The sequence below is a fragment of the Strigops habroptila genome, chromosome 3, assembly GCF_004027225.2.
Source record: "Strigops habroptila isolate Jane chromosome 3, bStrHab1.2.pri, whole genome shotgun sequence".
NCBI classification, from domain to species: domain Eukaryota; kingdom Metazoa; phylum Chordata; class Aves; order Psittaciformes; family Psittacidae; genus Strigops; species Strigops habroptila.
In genome coordinates this window covers 2,458,476-2,481,389 of record NC_044279.2, presented here as the reverse complement: position 1 = coordinate 2,481,389, position 22,914 = coordinate 2,458,476, and the positions used below count along the sequence as shown (strand labels likewise).

The window sequence follows — 22,914 nt, the reverse complement described above, 5'->3', positions numbered from 1 at the left end:
GGAAGAACCTCTGCCTAAGATCTAACCTGAACTTCCCCTGTTTCAGTTTGAACCCATCAGCCCTTGTCCTATCGCTACAGCCCCTGATGAAGTCCATACCTCATCCTAAACAAATTGTATGAGTAAATCTCTAAAAATCTCCATTTTCAGAGATTAAGAGAAAAAAATCTGCTTTCTAATTTCTAAAACTGAAGAACAAGAGACAAAATTGTCACCAGATTTAATTTTGTACCATGTGGTTTCCAACCCTTAAGTCTCATTTTCAAATACGAGCCTGTAATATTTTTACTACCATAGATTGTGAGTTATGGCCACCAATCATTCTGTACTTCTCAGAAACAGCTTGACCCTATAGTGAGCAATCATGTTTCGCCTCAGGCTATGTAGTTTACCTCCAATGATTTCAGAATCACCTCAGAAGATTCATTTTTCTATTAAAATGATGAATGAGCTAAATGAGGTATGTAATAAATACTGCAGGTTTGTAAACAGCCTCCTTCTCTCTCCAGAGCTAATGCCTTAACTCATTTAGTAGTTCTTCCCCCTGGTATTTTCTAGTGAAGTCATCCCTAAAATACGGTTAGCACAGGACTGCTTGAAAGGAGCAGGAAGGGTTAGGATATAATCTGCTTATGGAAAGTAGGGGCCTCCTCTTGATCAAGCTAATGAATTGAGGACAGGCCAAAATGAATGCAAGACTAAAGCAAAGGTCATTGCAGAGCACACGTAGGTAGCGCCCAGGAGCAGCCACCCAAGGATGACAGGGAAAACACCTCAATAGTTCAGCCATAGAGGAGCGAAACACTATTTCAACCATATGTATTCAATTATGACAATAACCTAACTCAACACTCTTCAGCTCTTATCTATAAAAGAATGCACTTTGTCTATTGATTTCAGTGCTCCGAAAAGTAAAAGAAGAATTATACATCACAAATATGATCTTGTGAGGAAAAAATATCCCATAATCTGATTAGCGCATTCACCTAAGGTGCAAAAAGTGCTTTTTAATATAAGGATCCTTCTACCCAATTGATTTTTTTGAACACAGAATTTATTAATAGACCTTCTGGTGTAGAGAATCATTTACAAAGCAAAAAAAAGAGCTTGGCAAAACCAGATTTCACTCTCTAACAGGCACTTGAATGGAAGCCTGGAACAATATATAATTGTATTAGGATAGAGGTTTCTAATGATGGCAATAATCAAATTTTAATGTTATGGATGCAGCACATGAACAGAACAATATTTCTGTGTCTCTTCAAAAGGAAATGAGACTCTAATGTCATTGGCAGCTCAATAAAACCATTTTCCAACATACAGGGTTCTAATGACAGCTCATTTCGGTCCACACAGTGAAGCAAATATGTTAACAGTGAACTCCAAGTCATTATAGGGAGATGGAAATACAACAGGTCCTCTGCACTTTGGATAACTATTGATTTTTTTACTCCATATTCTCTATGTCTCACCCTGACTCTCGTAATGACTCAAGTGATGGAACGTCAACAAACTATTTATGGCAAAGCAACCACATTTAAAGCCACTCAACAAGACTCTGCCCAACTCAACTATCCACAGTTTTTAGACGTACAGCAACAATCTCCAAGAAGAAATACTGCAAAGGAGGACAGATCCGCTGTGAACAAAACGTAACACAAGTGTTCTTGGAGCAGACAGAAGTATGGGGCCTTCAACTGCACTGATCTTTGCTAAAGACCACACCAGAACCAAAATTCTCTATGGCTAGACTGAAATAAAAAGACTTAATTTATAAGAAAGTTGGGGCTGTTCAGCCTGGAGAAGAGAAGCTGTGTGGAGATCCCAGAGCAGCTTCCAACGTCTGGAGGGGGCTACAAAGGTGCTGGAGAGGGACTCTTCATCAGGGACTGGAGTGATGGGACAAGGGGTGATGGGTTCAAACTGAAACAGGGGAGATTTAAGTTAGGTCTTAGGCAGAAGTTCTTCCCTGTGAGGGTGCTGAGGCGCTGGCACAGGGTGCCCAGAGAAGCTGTGGCTGCCCCATCCCTGGCAGTGTTCAAGGCCAGGTTGGACACAGGGGCTTGGAGCAACCTGCTCTAGTGGAAGGTGTCCCTGCCCGTGGCAGGGGTTGGAACTGGAGGAGCTTTAAGGTCCCTTCCAACACAAACCAGTCGGTGACTCTGTGATTATGAAATCCTCTTTGAGGAGGGATGGACAGAAAAAATGCCATATACATGCTAAGGGTACACAAGAAGTATTTTGTTACCCAGCTGCACTACTACAGGCACTTCTCAAGTGTGACCTGAAGCATATGCTGCACTTTGTCCTTTGGTAAAAACACTCAGAGGTACTTGGCAAACATCATCTCTCAGAACTACCTGTAAGTAAAGCTAAAGGTACAAAACCGCTCTTCAGTGGCAAGGCCAGTTCAAGAGGTTTTCATCTTCTTCCTCTAATAACTTGTCCTCCGCACACAGCTTGCAATTTCCTTAATTGATCTATTTCTGTAGTCAAGCTACAAAGCGTATTGTGGGTATGCCTGCATCTCTAAAAGGCCTCCAGGATGGATTTGTAAGGCCTCTGCTCCAGTCCACATCATCTGCACTGACACAACACAAAAGGAAGTGAACTGCATTGCAGAGATAGAAATGGGTAGGAAGAAAAGAGGTAAAGAAATTCTTCATTGGCAAAGCATCCCTTACACCTAACACTGGTGTACACCCGACCCTTCAAAACAAGCTGGGTCACATCGCCTGCCAGAGAGGAGATAAAAAATAAGGATAATGAACTTCATAGAATCCCAGACTGGTTTGGGTTGGAAGGGACCTTAAAGCTCATCCAGTTCCAACCCCCTGCCACGGGCCGGGACACCTTCCACTAGAGCAGGTTGCTCCAAGCCCCTGTGTTCAGCCTGGCCTTGAACACTGCCAGGGATGGGAGCGTTTAAGGGCAGGTTGGATGGGGCTTCTTGCTGAAACTTCTCCCAAGTCAGCTCATTTCAGCATCAGATATGAGCCCCACTACAACGGGGACACAGCAGGATCTCAGCCAGAGATGCTGAGAAGCCAGAGGAGATGCAAAACCTCACTGGCTCTTCAGCACACTGAGTCTCACTGCTATTGCTTTTAAAAGACTAGGCCCAAATACTGAAGATAAGGGAAGTTCAGCTATATCTAAACACTCCTCAAAGCCAAAGTCATCCGAAGGCATTACTAACAGCATCAACGGCAGTTGGATTTATTTCTGCTCAATTAAGCACCAACAGTTGAACAAATCTTCACACCGACCCAAGAAGGGATTTCAGGGTCTGGAAACTCCACTCTGAATTGTAATTTCTACTTTGGTTGGTACAAACATCAGAATTAGTGATCTGGAAACCACAATTCTGGATCTCCCTCAGAACTGGTTTTGAAGCAGTTGACATCCCATCAGCCACCTTCCAGTCTATTTGTATTGAGGGAGCCATCCCTAAGAGCTTACGCAGCACATCAGTAGTTCAGTTATCATTAGCTCATCCATCACCTCCGTGTTTCTTTCAGAGCTGTTATGAATCACATCCAGGCTCAAAGAGCTGTTATTGGTAAAACTGTCCATTTCCCTTCATGTTTTCTGTTCAGATCTGACACCTTGTTTGAGGAGCCCTCTGCAAAGAAAAGTTTTGGCATCAAAACTTCCTCCACTCTGAAGAGACCCATCAAAAACCAATTCACAGTGTTTAGCTTCTGCTTTAGCTTCATTTTATCCAGGTTTTTCATTTGTATGAAGAGTTAATGCTAATTTTTGGGGTGTAAACACTTCAAAATCCCTTCTTTCTGACATTATAAGCAGCAGCTGGTGTTGTAATTGTTGAAGAATGGGAAATATTACTTCAACCTAACAATTTTCTGTCTATTTATTAAAACTGAATTAGCAGCCTTTACAAAGGCAGCAAAATTCCTCCTTTCTAACCACAATTTCTTCTCCTGTGCACTACTTAAACAATTTAGCTGCAGCAAAGGGATTAATTTTAGAGCTAATGGTAGTGACATTTCAGAAACACTCTTTCTCTACAAAAAAAAAAAAAAAAACCCAATCTGACAGATCAAATAGGGGCTACATAAAAAACAACCTTACTATAGAAGTTCACTACAACATGGAATTACTCATTCTACCTCAAAAAAGGTACACACAGATATTTCCCCCTTTACAGATTTTATATATTCAGCTTGGATACATGAAGCAAGACAGTTACCATAAGCAATAAAGCCATGGGAATAAAACCAGCCAGTTATGGGAAAATACAAGCACAAACACAGGCTGGGAGAGACTGGATGGAGCAGCCTGAGGAGGAGGACTTGGGGGTGTTGGTTGATGAGAAGCTCCCCATGACCCAGCTTCAGTGTGCACTTGAGCCCAGAACCCCCCCGTGTGCTGGGCTGCACCCCCAGAGCGTGAGCAGCAGGTCAGGGAGAGGATCCTGCCCCTCTGCTGCGTGAAAGGGAGACCTTAGAGCAGCTCCAGTGCCTAAAGGGGCTCCAGGAAACCTGGAGAGGGGCTTTGGACAAGGGCCTGGAGGGACAGGCCAAGGGGAATGGCTTTAACCTGCCAGAGAGGAGATTGAGATGAGCTCTGAGGCAGAAGCTCTTCCCTGTGAGGGTGCTGAGGCGCTGGCATAGACTTTTCCCAGAGAAGCTGTGGCTGCCCCATCCCTGGCAGTGTTCAAGGCCGGGTTGGACACAGGGGCTTGGAGCAACCTGCTCTAGTGGAAGGTGTCCCTGCCCGTGGCAGGGGGTTGGAACTGGAGGAGCTTTAAGGTCCCTTCCAACCCAAACCATTCTTGAGATGATTCCATGAAAATAAAGGAGACAGCTGCTAGAATTACTTGCAAGGAAGGTGAGAATTACTCAATGTTTTAATATTGAGACCCATTCTACAGAAACACACAAACCCTAATTGCTACCTTGTTATCTTACAGTACACCTCAAAGAATGACTCTCTACTGCAAATGACAAAACAGCAAATGCACAGTGATTTTCACCCAAGACCCTCAAGATATTTCAAGATTTCACAGACCGAAACAGTAAGATGATCAAAACTGAGCTGACCACACCAGTGAGTACAGAAGTCACTAACAGAGCTCAGATACGCTGCTTCTCTTCTGATGTGCAAAATCTATGCCCCGAAATGCCTATGCTTCCACAAAAGCATGGGTTTGGTAGTCAGCTCTACAATGTCATGCACGGAAAGGCAGCAAGTCATGACATCCCCCCCAAGAGGGGACATCCTGTAGGATTTTATGGTGTTTCCTTCATTTCATTAGCATTTCTATGTTCTTCTTCCAACTCAACACAAAGCAACAGCACACACATTGAAACACCACTCCCCAAGCTGATAAGGTTCAAAATTAGTTAACAGTAATTTTTGAGGCAGTGCTAACTTCAATATTCTTAAGTAAAAATTACCAGTAAACTCAACATAATGGCTAAATAAACCAGTTTGATACCCATAGTAAGAACTCTCTCAAGCATTTGGCTGATGAGAACAGCATCACACGCTGCTCAAAAGCTCAGTATCAACTACAGCAGTAAGTGAAGCTGCAAAAACCCCCAGTAATTATGCAAATAATATTCCCCATTATAAATCTTCAGCTCCTCAGTAGGTTGAGGCTACAAACGCCTGCTCTCTCATGCACAATATTAAGAATCCAAAGGTTTCAGGCATAAGACTCAAGGTGTACATTGGTCATAATTCCTCTCCGTTTTCCTTTGTTCCCATATCTTAACATGACAAAGCATTAAACATTTGTTTTTCATACTGTAATTGTTCTTCTGCAATAACATTACCATAGAAGTGAAAAAGCATTGGGACTCATCTGCAAGAGATACAAATACTCAGATGAAATTTGCTTGGTTTTAAATTCCTATATGGAAGAACAACATGAGCAAAAGATTTCTCCCTTACACAGCATCACTAAAGCTGTTGCTTATTGAAGTGATTGGTTTATTGTGTTACCAACCAATACACCTTAGAAAGCTCTGATTTTATTTCAGATACAGAGGGGCAAACATATTTATATGGTTGCTAACATAAATAATCCTATTTTGCTAGGAATGTTCAGAAACATTTCAAGCTTTTCTTGAAAATACCCTTTTTTTTTTACTATTTATACTCATGCAATGAAAAACAAAAGCAACAGCATATTCGTAGCTCAGAGAATAATGATTGTTACAAAGAAGAGTCAATACAGACTCAATACAGGAAGCAACCACTATATATAAGAAGTTATAAATCTGCCAGACATTTGAAATGGCCTGAAATACACAATGTCAGTTTTCAGAGGATATTTTTCAGCTATATTTTATAACTTCCTTGTCAGGAAGTATTTTATCCATCAGCTCCAGTGAAATATGATTCTTCAATACAGAATTTTTCACTAAGCTGGTTCTGAGGTTTGAGACCACCATCAAAAGTTAAATTCTTTGTTGTCTTTTAGCACATATGAGACTTCAAAATGATACTTTTTTAAATTCTCACTGTTAGCCAGATTTGTAGCCCAGAAATATTATGGGTTTCCTTTAAATAGAATAGAATAGAATATAAATCATAGAATGGTTTGGGTTGGAAACGACCTTAAGACCATTCAGTTCCAACGCCCTGCCACGGGCAGGGACACCTCACACTAGATCATGTTGCCCAAGGCTCTGTCCAACCTGGCCTTGAACGCTGCCAGGGATGGAGCATTTACCACTTCTTTGGGCACCCTGTGCCAGGGCCTCAGCACCCTCACAGTAAAGAACTTCTTCCTTATATCTAACCTGAACTGCCCCTGTTTCAGTTTAATAAATATCAAATATAATTGAATTCTATTCTATAAATAATTAATTTCTAGAAAAGTTCTCTTGTATTCTGTAACTTCTTAACATAGAATAATCAAATTAAGTAAATAAACCTAGAATACCTTATCATTCTCCCCCCCTCTGAAAAAAGACATTTAACACTATCCACACACAAGAAGACATATTCTATTTGCAGCCTTCAGAAAGGATCAGCTCCTTCTAATTTCTTAAGGCTCTTATTCCTAGGACAGGGAGATTGGACAAAAAGAGATAAAATTACATTCTATTAACTAATAATAAAGAAAAAACAACCAACAAGGAGATCTGCTTTCCTCTTCTTCCACTAGTTTGAAACAAGTCTGAAGTCTTGTTGGTTGGAACTGGATGATCTTAAGGTCCTTTCCAACCTAAACCATTCTATGATCCTATGAAGACATGGTTGCTCGAAATAGCTGAGACTTCTATAGAAGCTTCTGAACTCACAAAGCGTTGGGCCTTCTGCCGCTCCTCTTCTGTCGCAGCTCGCTCGCGGAGAATGGCTCGAGTCAAATGCTCATTTGAAGAGATCCTCTCTCGTTCCAGGAGTCGGCCAAACTCATCACGAACATACATTTGCTCTTGTTTCAATCTAGAGAAGGCGGAGGGAAATTTATATTGGAGGTGTGTTTTCTAAATGGACTTTAGAAGGACACTGGCACAATCACTTTAAAAGCAGTCACTGTCATATGTTATCCTCAGCATCTGAAGACACCTAAATTCAAGTATTCACTAAAAATTCCAGATGTTTATTTCAGATTGAAGTGCCAAACTCAGAATACCCAAAAGCTCCAAGCCTTAGAAACAATATTCATTACATCACATAAAATACAATGAATTTAAGAGCTTTATGAAAGTATATTCTTGACTAACAAGAACACGTACAGAGCTCTGTTGGTTCATTGCTTTTGTTCTGTTTTTAAGGAACCCTTATACCAGGAAAATCCTTCTCCCCACCAGCCAGTCGGCACCAGCTAAAAAGCTTTGCAATGGGATAATGCTTTCTTACCTCTGGACGCACCATAAACCCAAACATAGCATCAATCTACCAAGCTGCAAAAAGATCCAACATCCATAATAAACCTTTCCCAGCTATTTGAGACGATGAGATGAAACCAGCTATTGAATTTGCTGCACCACAGTTAATAAAGGCAACTCCAGCCCCAGAAAATCCTCAACACTAATGTCACAAACCATAAATACATTGGAAGTCTTCACCGTAGGACTTGATATAAGCACACCACATCTAATTATCATGAAAATACAGAGATGTAAGTTGTTTAGCTACTAAAACTTATCTGTTGCATGTATGTTGTGACACTGAAGTCAGCATTAGGGAAGTCAGAATAGAAATGGCAGCATGAAACACTGGTTTTGAAATAGATTTTTGAAAGAGTGATGGAGAGGAAGCTTAAGTATTCTCAGTGCATTTATCTGTTGTCAAGGGAGCTTCAAGAGAACAAATTGTAATGAGGAGGGTCACTTTGTAAAAGGCACCAGCATTACAGTACATTAGATTCCTCCCCAGGGAGCAGATTTAAGTGAGGTGGGGAGGAAAAGAAAAGACAATTACAAGATGTATTACTTGTGTGCTCAGATACAACCCTCTGAAACGCAGCAACCAACTGGGAATCTTGATAAAAAGTTTATTAAGCAGCATCTTCAATTACTCTAGCAGGGGGGGAAAAGAAAAAAAAGCCAGATTATGCAGACATGGACCAAATTCCATTAAGTGATTTCCCAAGGTCCCCCAAATTATTCCTGCAGCATTGCTATAACAAATCCTTCACACAATCAATGGTGCAGTCAAAACACGCTGGTTGTCTTTTCCATTGGAGAAATCACATTGTGTCTAAGGAGGAAAAGAAGTGTCAAAATAGAAGTCTCAGCAGCTGCTTCTTGTGAGAGGCAGCAGTGTTTAGTGTTCCCTGAGACTCAAGTAAGCTCCTTCCACATCCTTTCTGGATTTTACTTCCCGCAAGGGGTATTCCCCTAAAAATTGCTCTTCTTTCTGCATGCTGTACCTAACGAAGTAATTTAAGTGAATGAAATCAGACAATATCTGAAAGAGGCTTCCAGAGGTGTCCAAATTACAAACTCCCCAAAATCAAACTAAAAAACCCACTTATACATTTACATCTCCTTTTCGGCAAGTTATCCCCTGTGCATTTGACACAAGCTCAGTTAAGTCTTCTCCTTCTTGCCCTTGGAATTATGAACCTTTGTGAGATCTCCTCCCCACCTCTCTTGCAAAAAGGGGTCAGTTTTCTTAACACTTGAAAATAATGGGCTTCTAATGTCAGGATAAACCCTCTGATGGCCTAACCCAACTGCTGTCACATTCAGCTTCCCTACTCAGTACGCTACAGAAGAACAGGATGTTGTTTTCTACTCTTGACCAAACTCCACGTGTCCTTTGCTATAAGCTTGCTACAAGACACTGCTCTAGTGGAAGGTGTCCCTGCCTGTGGCAGGGGGTTGGAACTAGATGAGCTTTAAGGTCCCTTCCAATCCAAACCATTCTATGAAGCAATGATGACACAAACTCATCTATGTTGACAACTCAACTGATTCCTCGCCCTACAGTGAGCCACTAAAAAGCTTTTCAGACCCTCTGACACCCCTCAGAATTAGCTGACAAAACCACAGCCACACCAGCAACAGAAGGGGTGGAGATATAATGCTGGTTTCCCCCAGAGAGCTCAGGGCAAGACTTGCTATCTTGACCTTAACCATCCCATTTAAAATTAACTCGATACTACCCTACAGGCATTCCAGGTTTGAGGATCTTCTTGGCCATGAACTGCTATATCCAACCACAGCAAGAGCAGAAAAGATGGGGATAGAGAACCCAAACCAGGCACCTATAGAAGTCCTGCCAAAGTTGTATAACCCTACATCTGATCTTTAAGTTACTGGTTTCCAAGTACATGATGTGATAAATCCCAGAAAGAGGATTCTGTGCCATCTTTTGCTGGCAACTGCATCTCACTGTCACTGCCAAACCAATCTCCAAGGAACTTCCATCGCAACAGAGTAATTGATAGGAGTGCAGGGGAAGTCCTTCACTTCTAACTCCCACCACTGGTATTAATGCATTAACTGTGTTTAACAGATTACTATCCACCCACCTTCTTTTTCCCAATTCCATGTGTAAAATGATATTACTGAACAGTTAACAGCTGTGTTCTTTCCCAATAAATGAATATGAAAACCAGTATTTAATACTAACTAGCTCATTGATACTAATAATGATGTGAAATATCTACATCAAAACTGGAAAGAGTTAATCTATGTCATTCATACCCTGTCATCCAAATTTAGTTTTCTCAGTTACAGACTACCCTTCTTCCTTAAAGTGGGATTTCTTGATGTCTTCAAAAATCATGGAAGGTTGGAAGGGACCTTAAAGCTCATCCAGTTCCAACCCCTGCCACGGGCAGGAACACCTTCCACTAGAGCAGGTTGCTCCAAGCCCCGTCCAACCTGGCCTTGAACACTGCCAGGGATGGGGCGGCCACAGCTTCTCTGGGCACCCTGTGCCAGCGCCTCAGCACCCTCACAGGGAAGAGCTTCTGCCTCAGAGCTCATCTCATTCTAGTTTAATAAACTTCTAGATCGTGGCACCCAGTCACAAGCTGTACAGCAAGCATTGTACTGATTTTTCTTCCTTCCTTGCATGGAAGGAAGAAAAAGAAGAACTCTATACTATTTCATGATCAAATTTCATACAACTGAGGCCAAAAAGGTACTTGGCTTATGTTCTTCTAAAACATCCAAGCCTGCCTTGCTCATAGCAGCATCTTAAAACAGAAATGAGAAGTCTTTCCCATCTACCCTAATCCTCATTCATGTGATGAGGAATGCATCTCATCTTACCTCCAGAACAAAATACAACTAGATAACTTCCTGAAGCAGCTTTTTCCTTCAGGGCAACTTTTACTCACATTCCCATCTCACCCGATTTAAATTCAGAGTTTTAACAGAAGTGGGATTTTGAAGTAATTTTCATGTATTTGAGTTACATGATTGGGTGACTGGTGGGGGCTTAATGAAACGAACACAAGGCAGATACATGCTGATCCCAAACATTTCCTTGCATCATTTTACAGTCGTTTTCTTCCTTGACATTACAAATTCATTTTACTGGCATCCCCCATCTACTGCTGCTGAATAAAGGCAAACATCAGCTAAATCTACAGTAATGAATTATATTATTATCTAGCCCAAAGTAAAACAAATAGATACATATCTACAATTTATAAGGAATTACACAGCACAACTCATCGGTACAGTCCACTACTCCAAGAATTCCATGCAAATAGATCACTTAAAATGACGGTTTTAATTACAACAAATATAAAGGCTCAATAGAATGGTTCTCACATTTAAGCACAAAACTCTAGTTAACAGACAAGAGACATTATGCATTATGCTGATCATTTATACAGAAAGAAAGTGGGTTTAAAAGTGCTGCTACAGCAGAGGAGGCTGCTGGCTATCCATTTTTCTTTACAGTTGATAGTTTGAGTAAAATCCTTCTAAATAATAAGGAAATACTGTTTCAAGATGTGCCCTGTTATTTACAGTAGGTGATCTAATGAAATAGAGTATGCAATGCTACCACTTTTCCACAGTGCTAGTTGAAAATACACATAAAGCATTAACAAGAACCTCAATGTACTGAAGTTTGGATTTACACTTCACAGTATTTCATGTTCTCAACTGTTTTATAGCACACAATCATACACAAAACGAACTCCTGCCTTTCTACAGCACTGTCTCTTAGGACTTCAACGCTGAGTTAATGCTATGAAGTAACTTTATATACCTGCTCTTTTGGCAATTCAGTACTAAAATTCCAATTATTAAGTCACTTATAAGCCCTAAAGCTTCTGGCACTCAAATTCTACATCACAGCTTCTTTCACCCATCCTTTAAATGCTTGATGATTATCTCTTACTTTATTGAATGGCAAGTGCAGTCCACAGCTCTCAGAATCATGCAATCCCTTATGCTGGAAGGGATCTCGTGATCATCTGGTTTAAATTCCCTGCTGTTGTGGTGCAAGTACTCTAAAACCACCTTTGCCTTTTCATAGAACCACAGAAGGGTTTAGGTTGGAAGGAGCCTTAAAGCTCCTCCAGCTCCAACCCCCTGCCATGGGCAGAGACACCTTCCACTAGAGCAGGTTGCTCCAAGCCCCTGTGTCCAACCTGGCCTTGAACACTGCCAGGGATGGGGCAGCCACAGCTTCTCTGGGCACCCTGTGCCAGCGCCTCAGCATCCTCACAGGGAAGAGCTTCTGCCTCATATCTAACCTGAAAGATAAGTGAAGTCAGAAGATGCAGCTAGTTTCACCCTCCAACTGCAGCACAGTAGAATTAGAAACTTAAGAAGCCAACATGAAAGCATCTCTGATGGGACAGTCTGTTTTCTGTATCTCCTAAGAAATACAAGACAACATTCCAAAAAAAAAAGGCACAATAAAAACAACTCTGCTGCACTCAAGAAAAAAATGCCATTTTTAAACGAGTTCAAGAAAATAAAATCATTAATTCTATCACATCCACTTGTGACACAGCCCTGTAATAGTGCACAGCATGACCCATGTTAGCCACACTAACAAGATGAACGATTTAAATCTCAATCCAGAAGAATTCACTCTGTTGTTTACTTCAAAATATCCATTTCTGCCCTTCTTGAGAAACACCTGCAGATGTGAAAGGTTCCCATGAAGGGAAAAGCACCTTTTAATTCACAACAGCAGCAACACATGAAGAGATGCTGAAAAGAAAATACACATTAGTTTGGGGTTTTGATGGCCACTACGTGTTTTGTTCCAAATTAAAGACTCCATAGGAAATCTGAAATTGGGAAACAATTCTCTACTAAAAGCAAATACAGGGATTTATCATTTGCAGCCTTTATTTCCAGAGCATGAAAATTTATTATGCTATCAAAGATTAAACATTTGCTTTCTGTTGCCTGTCAGGGGAATGATTACTTGCCAGTTGTGGTGTCTTTATTACCATCTCCAAGCTGCACAATCTGATGGATCTGTGGTGATCCAAGATAAACTCATTCAAGTCCAAACCATGAACTGTGTCATTTTTCATTACCTCCAGCCAAGCAAAATCATAGTATTTCCTGTTTCAGAGTCCACTATCAGGAAAATCATCATCATCTTCTCTATAAAATGTAGAAAAAGCTAAAGGGTTATAAGTCTTTCAAGTTGGAAATTGTTGTTAAACTTGAACTGCATGTAATAATGAATAAAACATTTCAGTATTAAAAAAAAATCATAGAATATTAGAATGGTTTGGGTTGGAAAGGACCTTAAAGCTCCTCCAGTTCCAGCCCCCTGCCACGGGCAGGGACACCCTTCCACTAGAGCAGGTTGCTCCAAGCTCCTGTGTCCAACCTGGCCTTGAACACTGCCAGGGATGGGGCAGCCACAGCTTCTCTGGGCACCCTGTGCCAGCGCCTCAGCACCCTCACAGGGAAGAGCTTCTGCCTTATATCCAACCTGAACTTCCCCTGTTTCAGTTTGAACCCATCACCCCTTGCCCTATCACTACAGTCATAGAATCATAGAATCATAGAATCGTAAGGGTTGGAAAGGACCTTAAGATCATCTAGTTCCAACCCCCCTGCCATGGGCAGGGACACCTTGCCCTAAACCACGTGGTCCAAGGCTCTGTCCAACCTGGCCTTGAACACCGCCAGGGATGGAGCATCCACAACCTCCCTGGGCAACCGATTCTAGTGCTTCACCACCCTCACTGTAAAGAACTTCTTCCTTATATCTAATCTAAACTTCCTCTGTTTAAGTTTGAACCCATTACCCCTTGTCCTACCATTACAGTCCCCGATGAAGAGTCCCTCCCCAGCATCCTTGTAGCCTCCTTCAGACACTGGAAGCTGCTCTGAGGTCTCCACGCAGCTTCTCTTCTCCAGGCTCAACAGCCCCAATGTTCTCAGCCTGGCTCCATACGGGAGGTGCTCCAGCCCCTGATCATCCTCGTGGCCTCCTCTGGATTTGCTCCAACAGCTCCATGTCCTTCTATACATTCTTAGAATGATAAATGTTTTTATTAATGCTATTTTGTTAAAATTTTATTAATTTTACCCAGCTTCCTTCATCTTTCATGATCTCTGAACATTTCTATATGATATCCCCTCAACTCCAAAAGCTTCCATTGACTAAAACCGAGTACGTGTTTACAGTGGAAACTGTTCCTCATTTTTGTTTCCTTTGACACCAGCAAGTTTGTTAACGCATTCTGACAGACTTGCACAACACCCAAATCTGTTTTGAACAATACAGTTTAGGCCATGATGCAATATTAATGAATGAATAATGTTTCTGAGCACTGAGTTTCAATATTTAATGAGTGCACGCTGAACACGCCATAGAAAGCTATGGCTGAATATCACTGTAGCTGACGAGGGATTTGAAAAGATGAGAGACTCACCAGGAAAACAACTCTAACCTGAACTGAGGTCTGAGAAGTGTGAAATAGATATTTCTCCTACTTAGTTACCAGTAGCTGATTTTTCACCTGACTGCAAAGTCAGATAAATTAACGTCCATCTGCCTCTGCAAAACACAGTTAAGGAGTAAGATTCAGAAACAACTTACCTGAAAGGCAATGCCTTTTGCTTCTCAAAAGTCACACACCACCACCACTAAAAAGTTCTTCTAGTTAGAAGTGACTTTCTACAAATATTTACACATTAATAGTCTCTATTCATAGAATCCCAGACTGGTTTGTGTTGGAAGGGACCTTAAAGCTCATCCAGTTCCAACCCCCTGCCACAGGCAGGGACACCTTCCACTAGAGCAGGTTGCTCCAAGCCCCTGTGTCCAACCTGGCCTTGAACACTGCCAGGGATGGGGCAAGTGGGTCTTATCCTTATCAGATTTACATGCTACAGGTGAATGGGGCTATGCCTAACTTTAGTAGCACCCCCAGTCTTTAAAAATACACAATCAAAATACACAAACTCACTACAAGTGATGAAGAGCTCTCAGGATTATGGTGTGTGCAAGAAGAGAGAAAAGATTATAAGTACCAATAATACTTGCAACTTGGGTCCCATCCAATGCTTCTGAGCAACACAACCCGTCCAATACACCAGCCCACTGCAAAAGCAAGCCCTTCAAATCCAACCTGAGGGATCCAACTCCAGAGCTAGGGACCAGCTTCCTATGTTACTGCAGAAGCAAAGTGCAACCAAGCTCTTACCCAACCCACTAAACCCCCCCAGCTGATTTACTACAGCTATAACGTAGTAGCCAAGCAACTTCTAACAGCTGAGAGAGAAGTTAAAATCAAGGAGAAGGAGGAAGAGTGAAAGAGAGGCTAATTACACACCCATAACATGGGTTGGAAAGGTAGTCTGATGAGGATCAGCAGCATCTCTGGAACGTGCAGATTAATATAACGAAAACAAATATGAACATTATCTGTTTCATGTGGGGGTTTTTTTGCCTACCTACCTCAAACTGCATGCAGTAATCTGAGTGAGATTTTCCAATGGTCTTAGAGTGTATTACTTTTACTTTCCTAGGCTTGCAGTTCATATTATTAAGAATTCCACTGCTTTATTCCATACCCACACCTTCCTCATGGTGAACTACTCCTTAATGCTGGCCACACACATACATAAAGTAGCACTTCATTTATTATGAATGCTACTGAAAGCATAAAAGTGATGTGATTCCAGAATTGATCCCTAAGCAGCAAGTAAGCTTTTCCCATAATGTTAACTCCTCCTTTCAATATGTCCCATCATACACTTTTCTCAGTCACAAACTGTATTACAATTCACAATCCAGGAGTGCAGCCCACACTGGGATCTGCCCTGTGCAAAGGGACCTGGGGGTCCTGGTGGACACAGGCTCAATAGGAGTGAACAGGGTGCTGCTGTGGCACAGAAATCCAACAGGATGCTGGGGAACATCAATAAGGGCATCACCAGCAGAGATAAAGATGTCATTGTCCCACTATACTCAGTGCTTGTCAGGCCACACCTGGAATACCAGGTTCAGTTTTGGTCCTTGCTATACAAAAAGCTGTGGACAGGCTGGAGAGGGTCCAGAGAAGAGCCACAAAGATGATCCAAGGATTGGGAAGCCTTGTGAGGAAAGGCTGAGAGAGCTGGGACTGTTCAGCCTGGAGAAAGCTCAGGGGAGACCTTATCCCCATGTTCCAGTATTCAAAGGGTGGCTACAAAGAAGATGGAGACCCTCTTTTGATAGGCATCACATGGAAAAGAGGAGGGGTGATGGGCACAAGTTACTGCTAGGGAAATTCTGACTGGACACAAAAGGAAAATGCTTCACCATGAGAACAACCAGCCATTGGAATAATCTCCCCAGGGAAGTGGTGGATTCCCCAACATCAGACACTGTTAAGATCCAACTGCACAAGGTGCTGAGACATCTAGTCTAGACCATGCTTTGTCTAAGTAGGTTGGACCAGATGATCCTCGAGGACCCTTCCAACCTGGGATTCTATGATTTTTACTTTAGTTCTGGACATGTCCAGTAGCAATAACATACCAAGGAAGGCAACATACCAAGTGCTTTGCTTTACTCTTTCTTCAGGCTGAAATCTGTTACCCAACCCAAGAAAACACTGACCTTAACACAGACTATCTTGGTTAAGATTATGTTCCACTTGCCCCATGCAACCATTTCTTCCCATTCTCTCCATTACCCCCTACTTCAAACACTTCTCAAATCAACCAGGAGTCCAAGTAATGACACTTCTTTGAACATGTTCATTCATTTCCCTTTTCCAGCTGCCTTCCAGCCTCAACAAAACATCCACCACCTGAAACTATCTTTGCTAATGGCCAGGTTAGTTGGTGTGCAGGTCCTTGACCAGAAGATCAAAGGCACCAATTTCCAAACTCAATTCCATCCAGCTCTTCATCAACAATAATTCCACAGACAGCTTCTTAATGTGCACTACAACAGGGACACTGACTTAAGAGTCTGATGGCTGCTCATGCCCTGTAGAAGAGGGTTGAGTTGACTTTCTTTATTAAGATATATGGGTTGGGGTGGGGTTTTTAGGGGGTGGGTGTTGAGAGGAGAGAAGGTGAGTAAGGGGGAGGGAAGGTTGTTTAATGGGATTTAATAATTATACTTCATAAAGGCACTGTTTTTAAAATATGTGCATATAGAGCAGTATTATATAAAGACAGAATAGAGGAACAAATCTCTGCCTTTATGCCAGAGGCATAATCAGTGAATATCACTCCTCACGGGATCTGCAAAGGCAGTCAAGAAATTATGACAATATTAATTATCCCTTAAAATGAAGTGACAGTTATAAAATTCATTATTATTATTATTATTATTGTGTTTCTCTGCTATGTCTACTCATATCATCTGATGGGGCCTATGAGGATGCTGGGGAGGGACTCTCACCAATGACTGCAGCAACATGACAAGGGGTGATGGGTTTAAACTCAGGCAGGGGAGGTTTAGGTTGGATCTAAGGCAGAAGTTCTTCCCTGTGAGGGTGCTGAGGCGCTGGCACAGGGTGCCCAGAGAAGCTGTGGCTGCCCCATCCCTGGCAGTGTTCAAGGCCAGGTTGGACACAGGGGCTTGGAGCAACCTGCTCTAGTGGAAGGTGTCCCTGCCCGTGGCAGGGGGTTAGACCGAATTATCTTAAAGTCCTTTCCAATCCAAACCAGCCTGGGATCCTATGATTTGCTACTTTACAAAATGAAGGAGCTCAGCAGTTTGAAAGCAAAGGTTTGTTCAAAACTGCTGAGGGGGAAAATAGTTTCTCTCCTCCCTACCTGAATCTAAAACTATGAAGCAGTATTATTTTTGTTGATGCTCTCTCCAAATAAACCCACTGGCTTCAAGTCATTTTCCCATCTCTCCTCGAAATAAACTTAAAGATGAAGCTTGGTATGCAAGTTGTCAGTTGAGATTCCAAGTTTCAAACTCAAAGTGATAAATAATCCCTTGAAATTGGAGTTTATAAAGGTACGAGTGAATTATAGTGCTGCCTCCTCCAATCTCCTCTTCCTGCCTCCAAGATTCAGCTCCGTATATAGTAAGGACTAAACACAATGGTATTAATGGAGAGTCAGACCAATAGCAGGAATCTTTGAGAGTAACTCTACCATTGCCAAATAGCAATTTTCTCTTCCCACAAAACAATAAGGAATGTAAAACAGGCTTTTAAGATAACTTGGCATTTCCAAACTCTAAACTCCATAGAATCATAGAATAGTTTGGGTTTGGAAGGGCCCATCAAAGCTCACCTAGTCCAGCCCCCTGCGATGAGCTGGGACATCTTCAACTAGATCAGGTTGCCCAGAACCACATCCAGCCTGGCTGGATGTCTCCAGGGATGGTGCATCCATCACCTCTCTGGGCAACCTGTGCCAGTGTTTTACCACTCTCATTGTCAAGAATTTATTCCTCATGTCCAGCCTGAATCTCTCCTCTGTCAGTGGGAAACTATCACCTCTTGACCACGCACTAAACTTCCATGGTTTTAGAAAGGTACAATGCAAACTCATTGAGAAGGTGACTTACACTTCCATAACAGAATTATCCTCTCAACAGAAGGCTGTCCAAAGAGGCATCAGATACAACAGCTCTCCTGATGACAGTACTTGTTTTATAGGTAAATCTCTGACCAAACCCAAAGAGCCTTCACACTTAATCTTGGCTTCTTCCCCTGCCTGCAGAGGGACAGTTTTCACCCAGCCTGACCCTTCTCATTCCCTCTTTTCCTGTGAGAGAGCAGGATTATTACCCCATAATCCTCCAGACTTCACTAATGGTATATCTATTCAAGAATATACTCACTTCTAAGTCTTTTCATGTGTGTGAGATCAGACAAGGGAAACTTCTGGTGTGAGAAAGGATAAAGAACCCAAACTTTGAGCTGGTATGATGAGGCAAGGGGAATGGGAAGAGCTCAATCTGTGGAAGCAATGCCACAACTTGCTGCTGTCTCCATGTGTGTTCCCAATCCTGAGGCTGAAGTGGCCTTTTGGACACTCAAAATATAAACCAAAATATCATTATGTTTTCATAATATCAGTTATACACAACGAACTCCTCTGTGCTGTCTTGGTAAATGAACAGCCCTCATCACTGCCCAGCACTGTCTGATTTCACACTCAGAAAAAGCTCCTCTGCAATCTTACTCAATCACTATTTTAAGTCATCTCTCCCCTAATTCTACATCTTCAGACATGGAAGGAGAGTGTCATGCACACACGTCACATTCAGAGACAGAGGCCCTTATAAGATGTCACACCAGCCCTTTTGTCCAGTTTAGATGCAATTTCATAGAATCATAGAATGGTTGGAGTTGGAAGGGACCTTAAAGCTCATCCAGTCCCAACCTCCTGCCACAGGCAGGGACACCTTCCACTAGAGCAGGTTGCTCCAAGCCCCTGTGTCCAACCTGGCCTTGAACACTGCCAGGGAAGGGGCAGATTTATGCCTTACTACTATCTTCCAAAGTCCTGTTTATCACTATAAAATATCCCAGTTTTCCTCTCTCAAATCAGTAGCTGGAGTTTATTCGGGCACACTCTGAATGTCATGCTAGACAAAGGTTAAGCTTCTCAGCATTTGTGAACACGAGTCATGCTGTATAAAGGTGTATGAACAACGACAGCATAATTATCCACAGGCTACATCAATATGGCAGTAGTGACAACAGAGCTTTACTTAAGTATACCTTCTCACTCCAGAATGTGTCCAGCCTGGCCTTGAACACTGCCAGGGATGGGGCAGCCACAGCTTCTCTGGGAAAAGTCTGTGCCAGCGCCTCAGCACCCTCACAGGGAAGAGCTTCTGCCTCAGAGCTCATCTCAATCTCCCCTCTGGCAGGTTAAAGCCATTCCCCTTGGCCTGTCCCTACAGGCCCTTGTCCAAAGCCCCTCTCCAGGTTTCCTGGAGCCCCTTTAGGCACTGGCGCTGCTCTAAGGTCTCCCCTTCAGGAGCCTTCTCTTCTCCAGGCTGCCCCAGCCCAGCTCTCTCAGCCTGGCTCCAGAGCAGAGCTGCTCCAGCCCTTGCAGCAGCTCCGGGGCCTCCTCTGGCCTCGCTCCAGCAGCTCCACGTCCCTCTTGTGCTGGGGGCCAGAGGAGGGAACCTCATCCTTACACTGACTGACCGGCAGAGGCAAGCTTTGGTGCAAAGCTGTTGTACCACTTCTTGCCTTCCTAAATGGGATTATCAATCGGGTAATATCTTTAAATGTTTGGGGGTTCAGGGTTTTTTTTAAACAACAGTATGGTCACTTGTGCCCAAAGATGTTAAGCTCTTATTCTTGACTTATCAGTAGTTTAAACCATTATAATCTTTACTTTACTGCTTCCAAGTATTTCCAGCTTTCTATCCTACCATCAGCAGTAGAGAAGATGTAATTTTCGAGGCTGTTTTCTCACTTAATCTAAACACTATCAAGAGGTCCCTGTGGCAGGAGACTCCATTACAACTGTTTGCAAACAAAGGAGCTTTCTGTCCCCCATGAGAAGAATACTGCAAAAAAAGCCAGTCTCCCAATTCAACACAGGTAATTCCCCGGGAAAATAGAGTATTTTAGGAAGAAATAGATCTACTTCCAAAAAGTTCTCATGGAATTTAGTGCATTACCCACATGAAATGAAGATCCATTAATATGCTCTTCCTAAATTTACATCAGTAGAATGAATATTCTAAATCAATCATTTTCTTTTTCTTCTGTTCTGCCAGTAAACTAGAATAAACATGTTATTAAACAGAAATCAATAGTGAGCTTTAAAACATACAGTAGCACAGAAGAAGGTCAAGCCCTGCTATTGATTTTAATATAATATTTTTGGTGTGTCGTTTCCCAAAGGGTTCTTCCCTAATCTTGTGCTTCATTCTTCTCTCACTTTACATTTTCACTGGTGGATTTGCTGCTCTCTTCTGCAAACGCTGTCTAACCCAAGAAGTTTCCTAAGAGCTTGTCATCAATGCAATGTACTGCTGAGACATGACAAAACAAGGTCGGGGGGAAGCACTCACACACATCTGAGTATCAATTAAACCTTAAAGTGAATTGCAGTTAGAGGGACCCTCCCCCAAGCACAACACCAACACAAAAACACATACAGAAGCTAATGGCTGCAATCTCAGCACCTCCCACAGCGAGCCACCTTTGTGCACCAGCGTGTACGTGGCTTTAAAAGCCAATTTAGAGTTTAGAGAGATTTTCTTTAAACAGATGAGGATGTTTAGAACTCGAGAGGTTGCAATAAGTTATCCAGCTAATGACAGCTAAAATGCCACACACCATATGGAGCCCAGCTAGCCAAGTAGAACAGACTCCAATTCATTACTAGGGAGTGTTTGAAAATCTATCATCAGTATTACTCAAAGAAAAGCATTTTTCATGTGGCTTTCAAAACAAAAGTTGCCAAAGTCGTCATAGGAGAACAAGCAGTCAAACCACAGCAAAACTTAAGAGTTATCAAAAGCCATCCTAGAATGAAAGAATGGTTTAGGCTGGAAAGGACCTTAAAGCTCACCCAGTTCCAACCCCCTGCCATGGGCAGGGACACCTTCCACTAGAGCAGGTTGCTCCAAGCCCCTGTGTCCAACCTGGCCTTGAACACTGCCAGGGATGGGGCAGCCACAGCTTCTCTGGGCACCTTGTGCCAGCGCCTCAGCACCCTCACAGGGAAGAGCTTCTTCCCTATCTCCAACCTGAACTTCCCCTGTTTCAGTTTGAACCCATCACCCCTTGTCCTATCACTCCAGCCCCCGATGAAGAGTCCCTCTCCAGCATCCTTGTAGCCCCCTTCAGACACTGGAAGCTGCTCTGAGGTCTCCACGCAGCTTCTCTTCTCCAGGCTGAACAGCCCCAACGTTCTCAGCCTGTCATTTCATTCTTTTTCTAAACTATTCTTTATTTTGACAGTTTGCATTTCAAAAGCACAGATTCTTCCACCTAATTTTAAGATACACAAAGCTTTTACAGGAGCATTTTAATATGTAACATCTTCCCCACTAATCCTTAGTGAAATAAAGGGAACACTGCCAGCATTACTCCCTACAAAATATAACATCAGGAATATGACAAGCCAATCTGCTCCTTACCTTTCACAGCCCAATGCACAACCCATGAAAGCTGAATTATGGAATACTTAATAGAAGTTACTGAAAAGAGTCAAATGGCAAAATACTGGAGTTACAAAACAAATATTTCCATATCGTAATAACATTTTGCTCAACTCTTGAGCAGTCAACACAAAGCTTAAATGTAACTCAAGTTTTCCTGTGAAAGCCCAGTTCAAAAGAGGACAGATTTCACTGTAACATATTGATTTCCTTTATTGCTGACTCAAAAAGAAGCCTGATTTTTTTCTGGGACATTTATATAGTCCTATCTAATTATAGACTCCATCAACCTAACTCAATTAAACAGTAATATAATGATGTGTAGGAAACAACTGAGATATATGCAGACAGTTTAAATAGTACTAATTACATTCTCATTTCTTTAATCCATCATAATGAGCCTTTCTTCCCATTCTCAGAATGGAGGACAATGTGGAGGTTAATATTTATATTCAGTGTGTAATCATCTATACAGGAAAAAAATCAGTGAAATAAAGGACAAATGAACTCACAAGTCAGAGTTCATTGTGCAGCCAACTCAATTCCAAATTCCAACAGGATTTTTTTCCATTGCTAATAACCCCACAGGAGCATAGGAGACATTGCAAAGCATGCTTCTGAACTGCTGCATCCAAAGTCTGCCACTGCATTCTGTATGACTCTACCCAGTCTTTCACATAACCTCTGAGAAAACAGGCTTAAGAAAGCCATGTTTCAATATACAGAAGGATATCAAAAAGGCTTTCTACTAGTAAACTGTTTTAATTCAGTACTTTGTATCTTCAAAGCACTATAAAGCAGCTTAAAGCACACTGCAGCTCACAGAAACACTTAGAACTCACAGAAATAAGAATTACCATTTCTGTTGCTGTTAGAATATACCTTTTGATCACACAGATGGGTTACAAGTAACCCACCTCTGCACTGCTCTCAAAC

At 42.1% G+C, this 22,914-nt stretch overlaps 1 protein-coding gene across 4 annotated transcripts in view; it reads right to left on the bottom strand.

Moving 5' to 3' along the window:
• Window positions 1–22,914, bottom strand: part of CHCHD3 (coiled-coil-helix-coiled-coil-helix domain containing 3) — a 156,451-nt gene that overhangs the window by 104,339 nt on the left and 29,198 nt on the right. For all 4 annotated transcript variants that reach the window (XM_030478239.1, XM_030478240.1, XM_030478241.1 and 1 more), the window contains exon 4: window positions 7,281–7,425. In XM_030478239.1, the coding sequence (XP_030334099.1) occupies window positions 7,281–7,425 (145 nt within the window). The remainder of the gene's footprint in view (window positions 1–7,280; window positions 7,426–22,914) is intronic.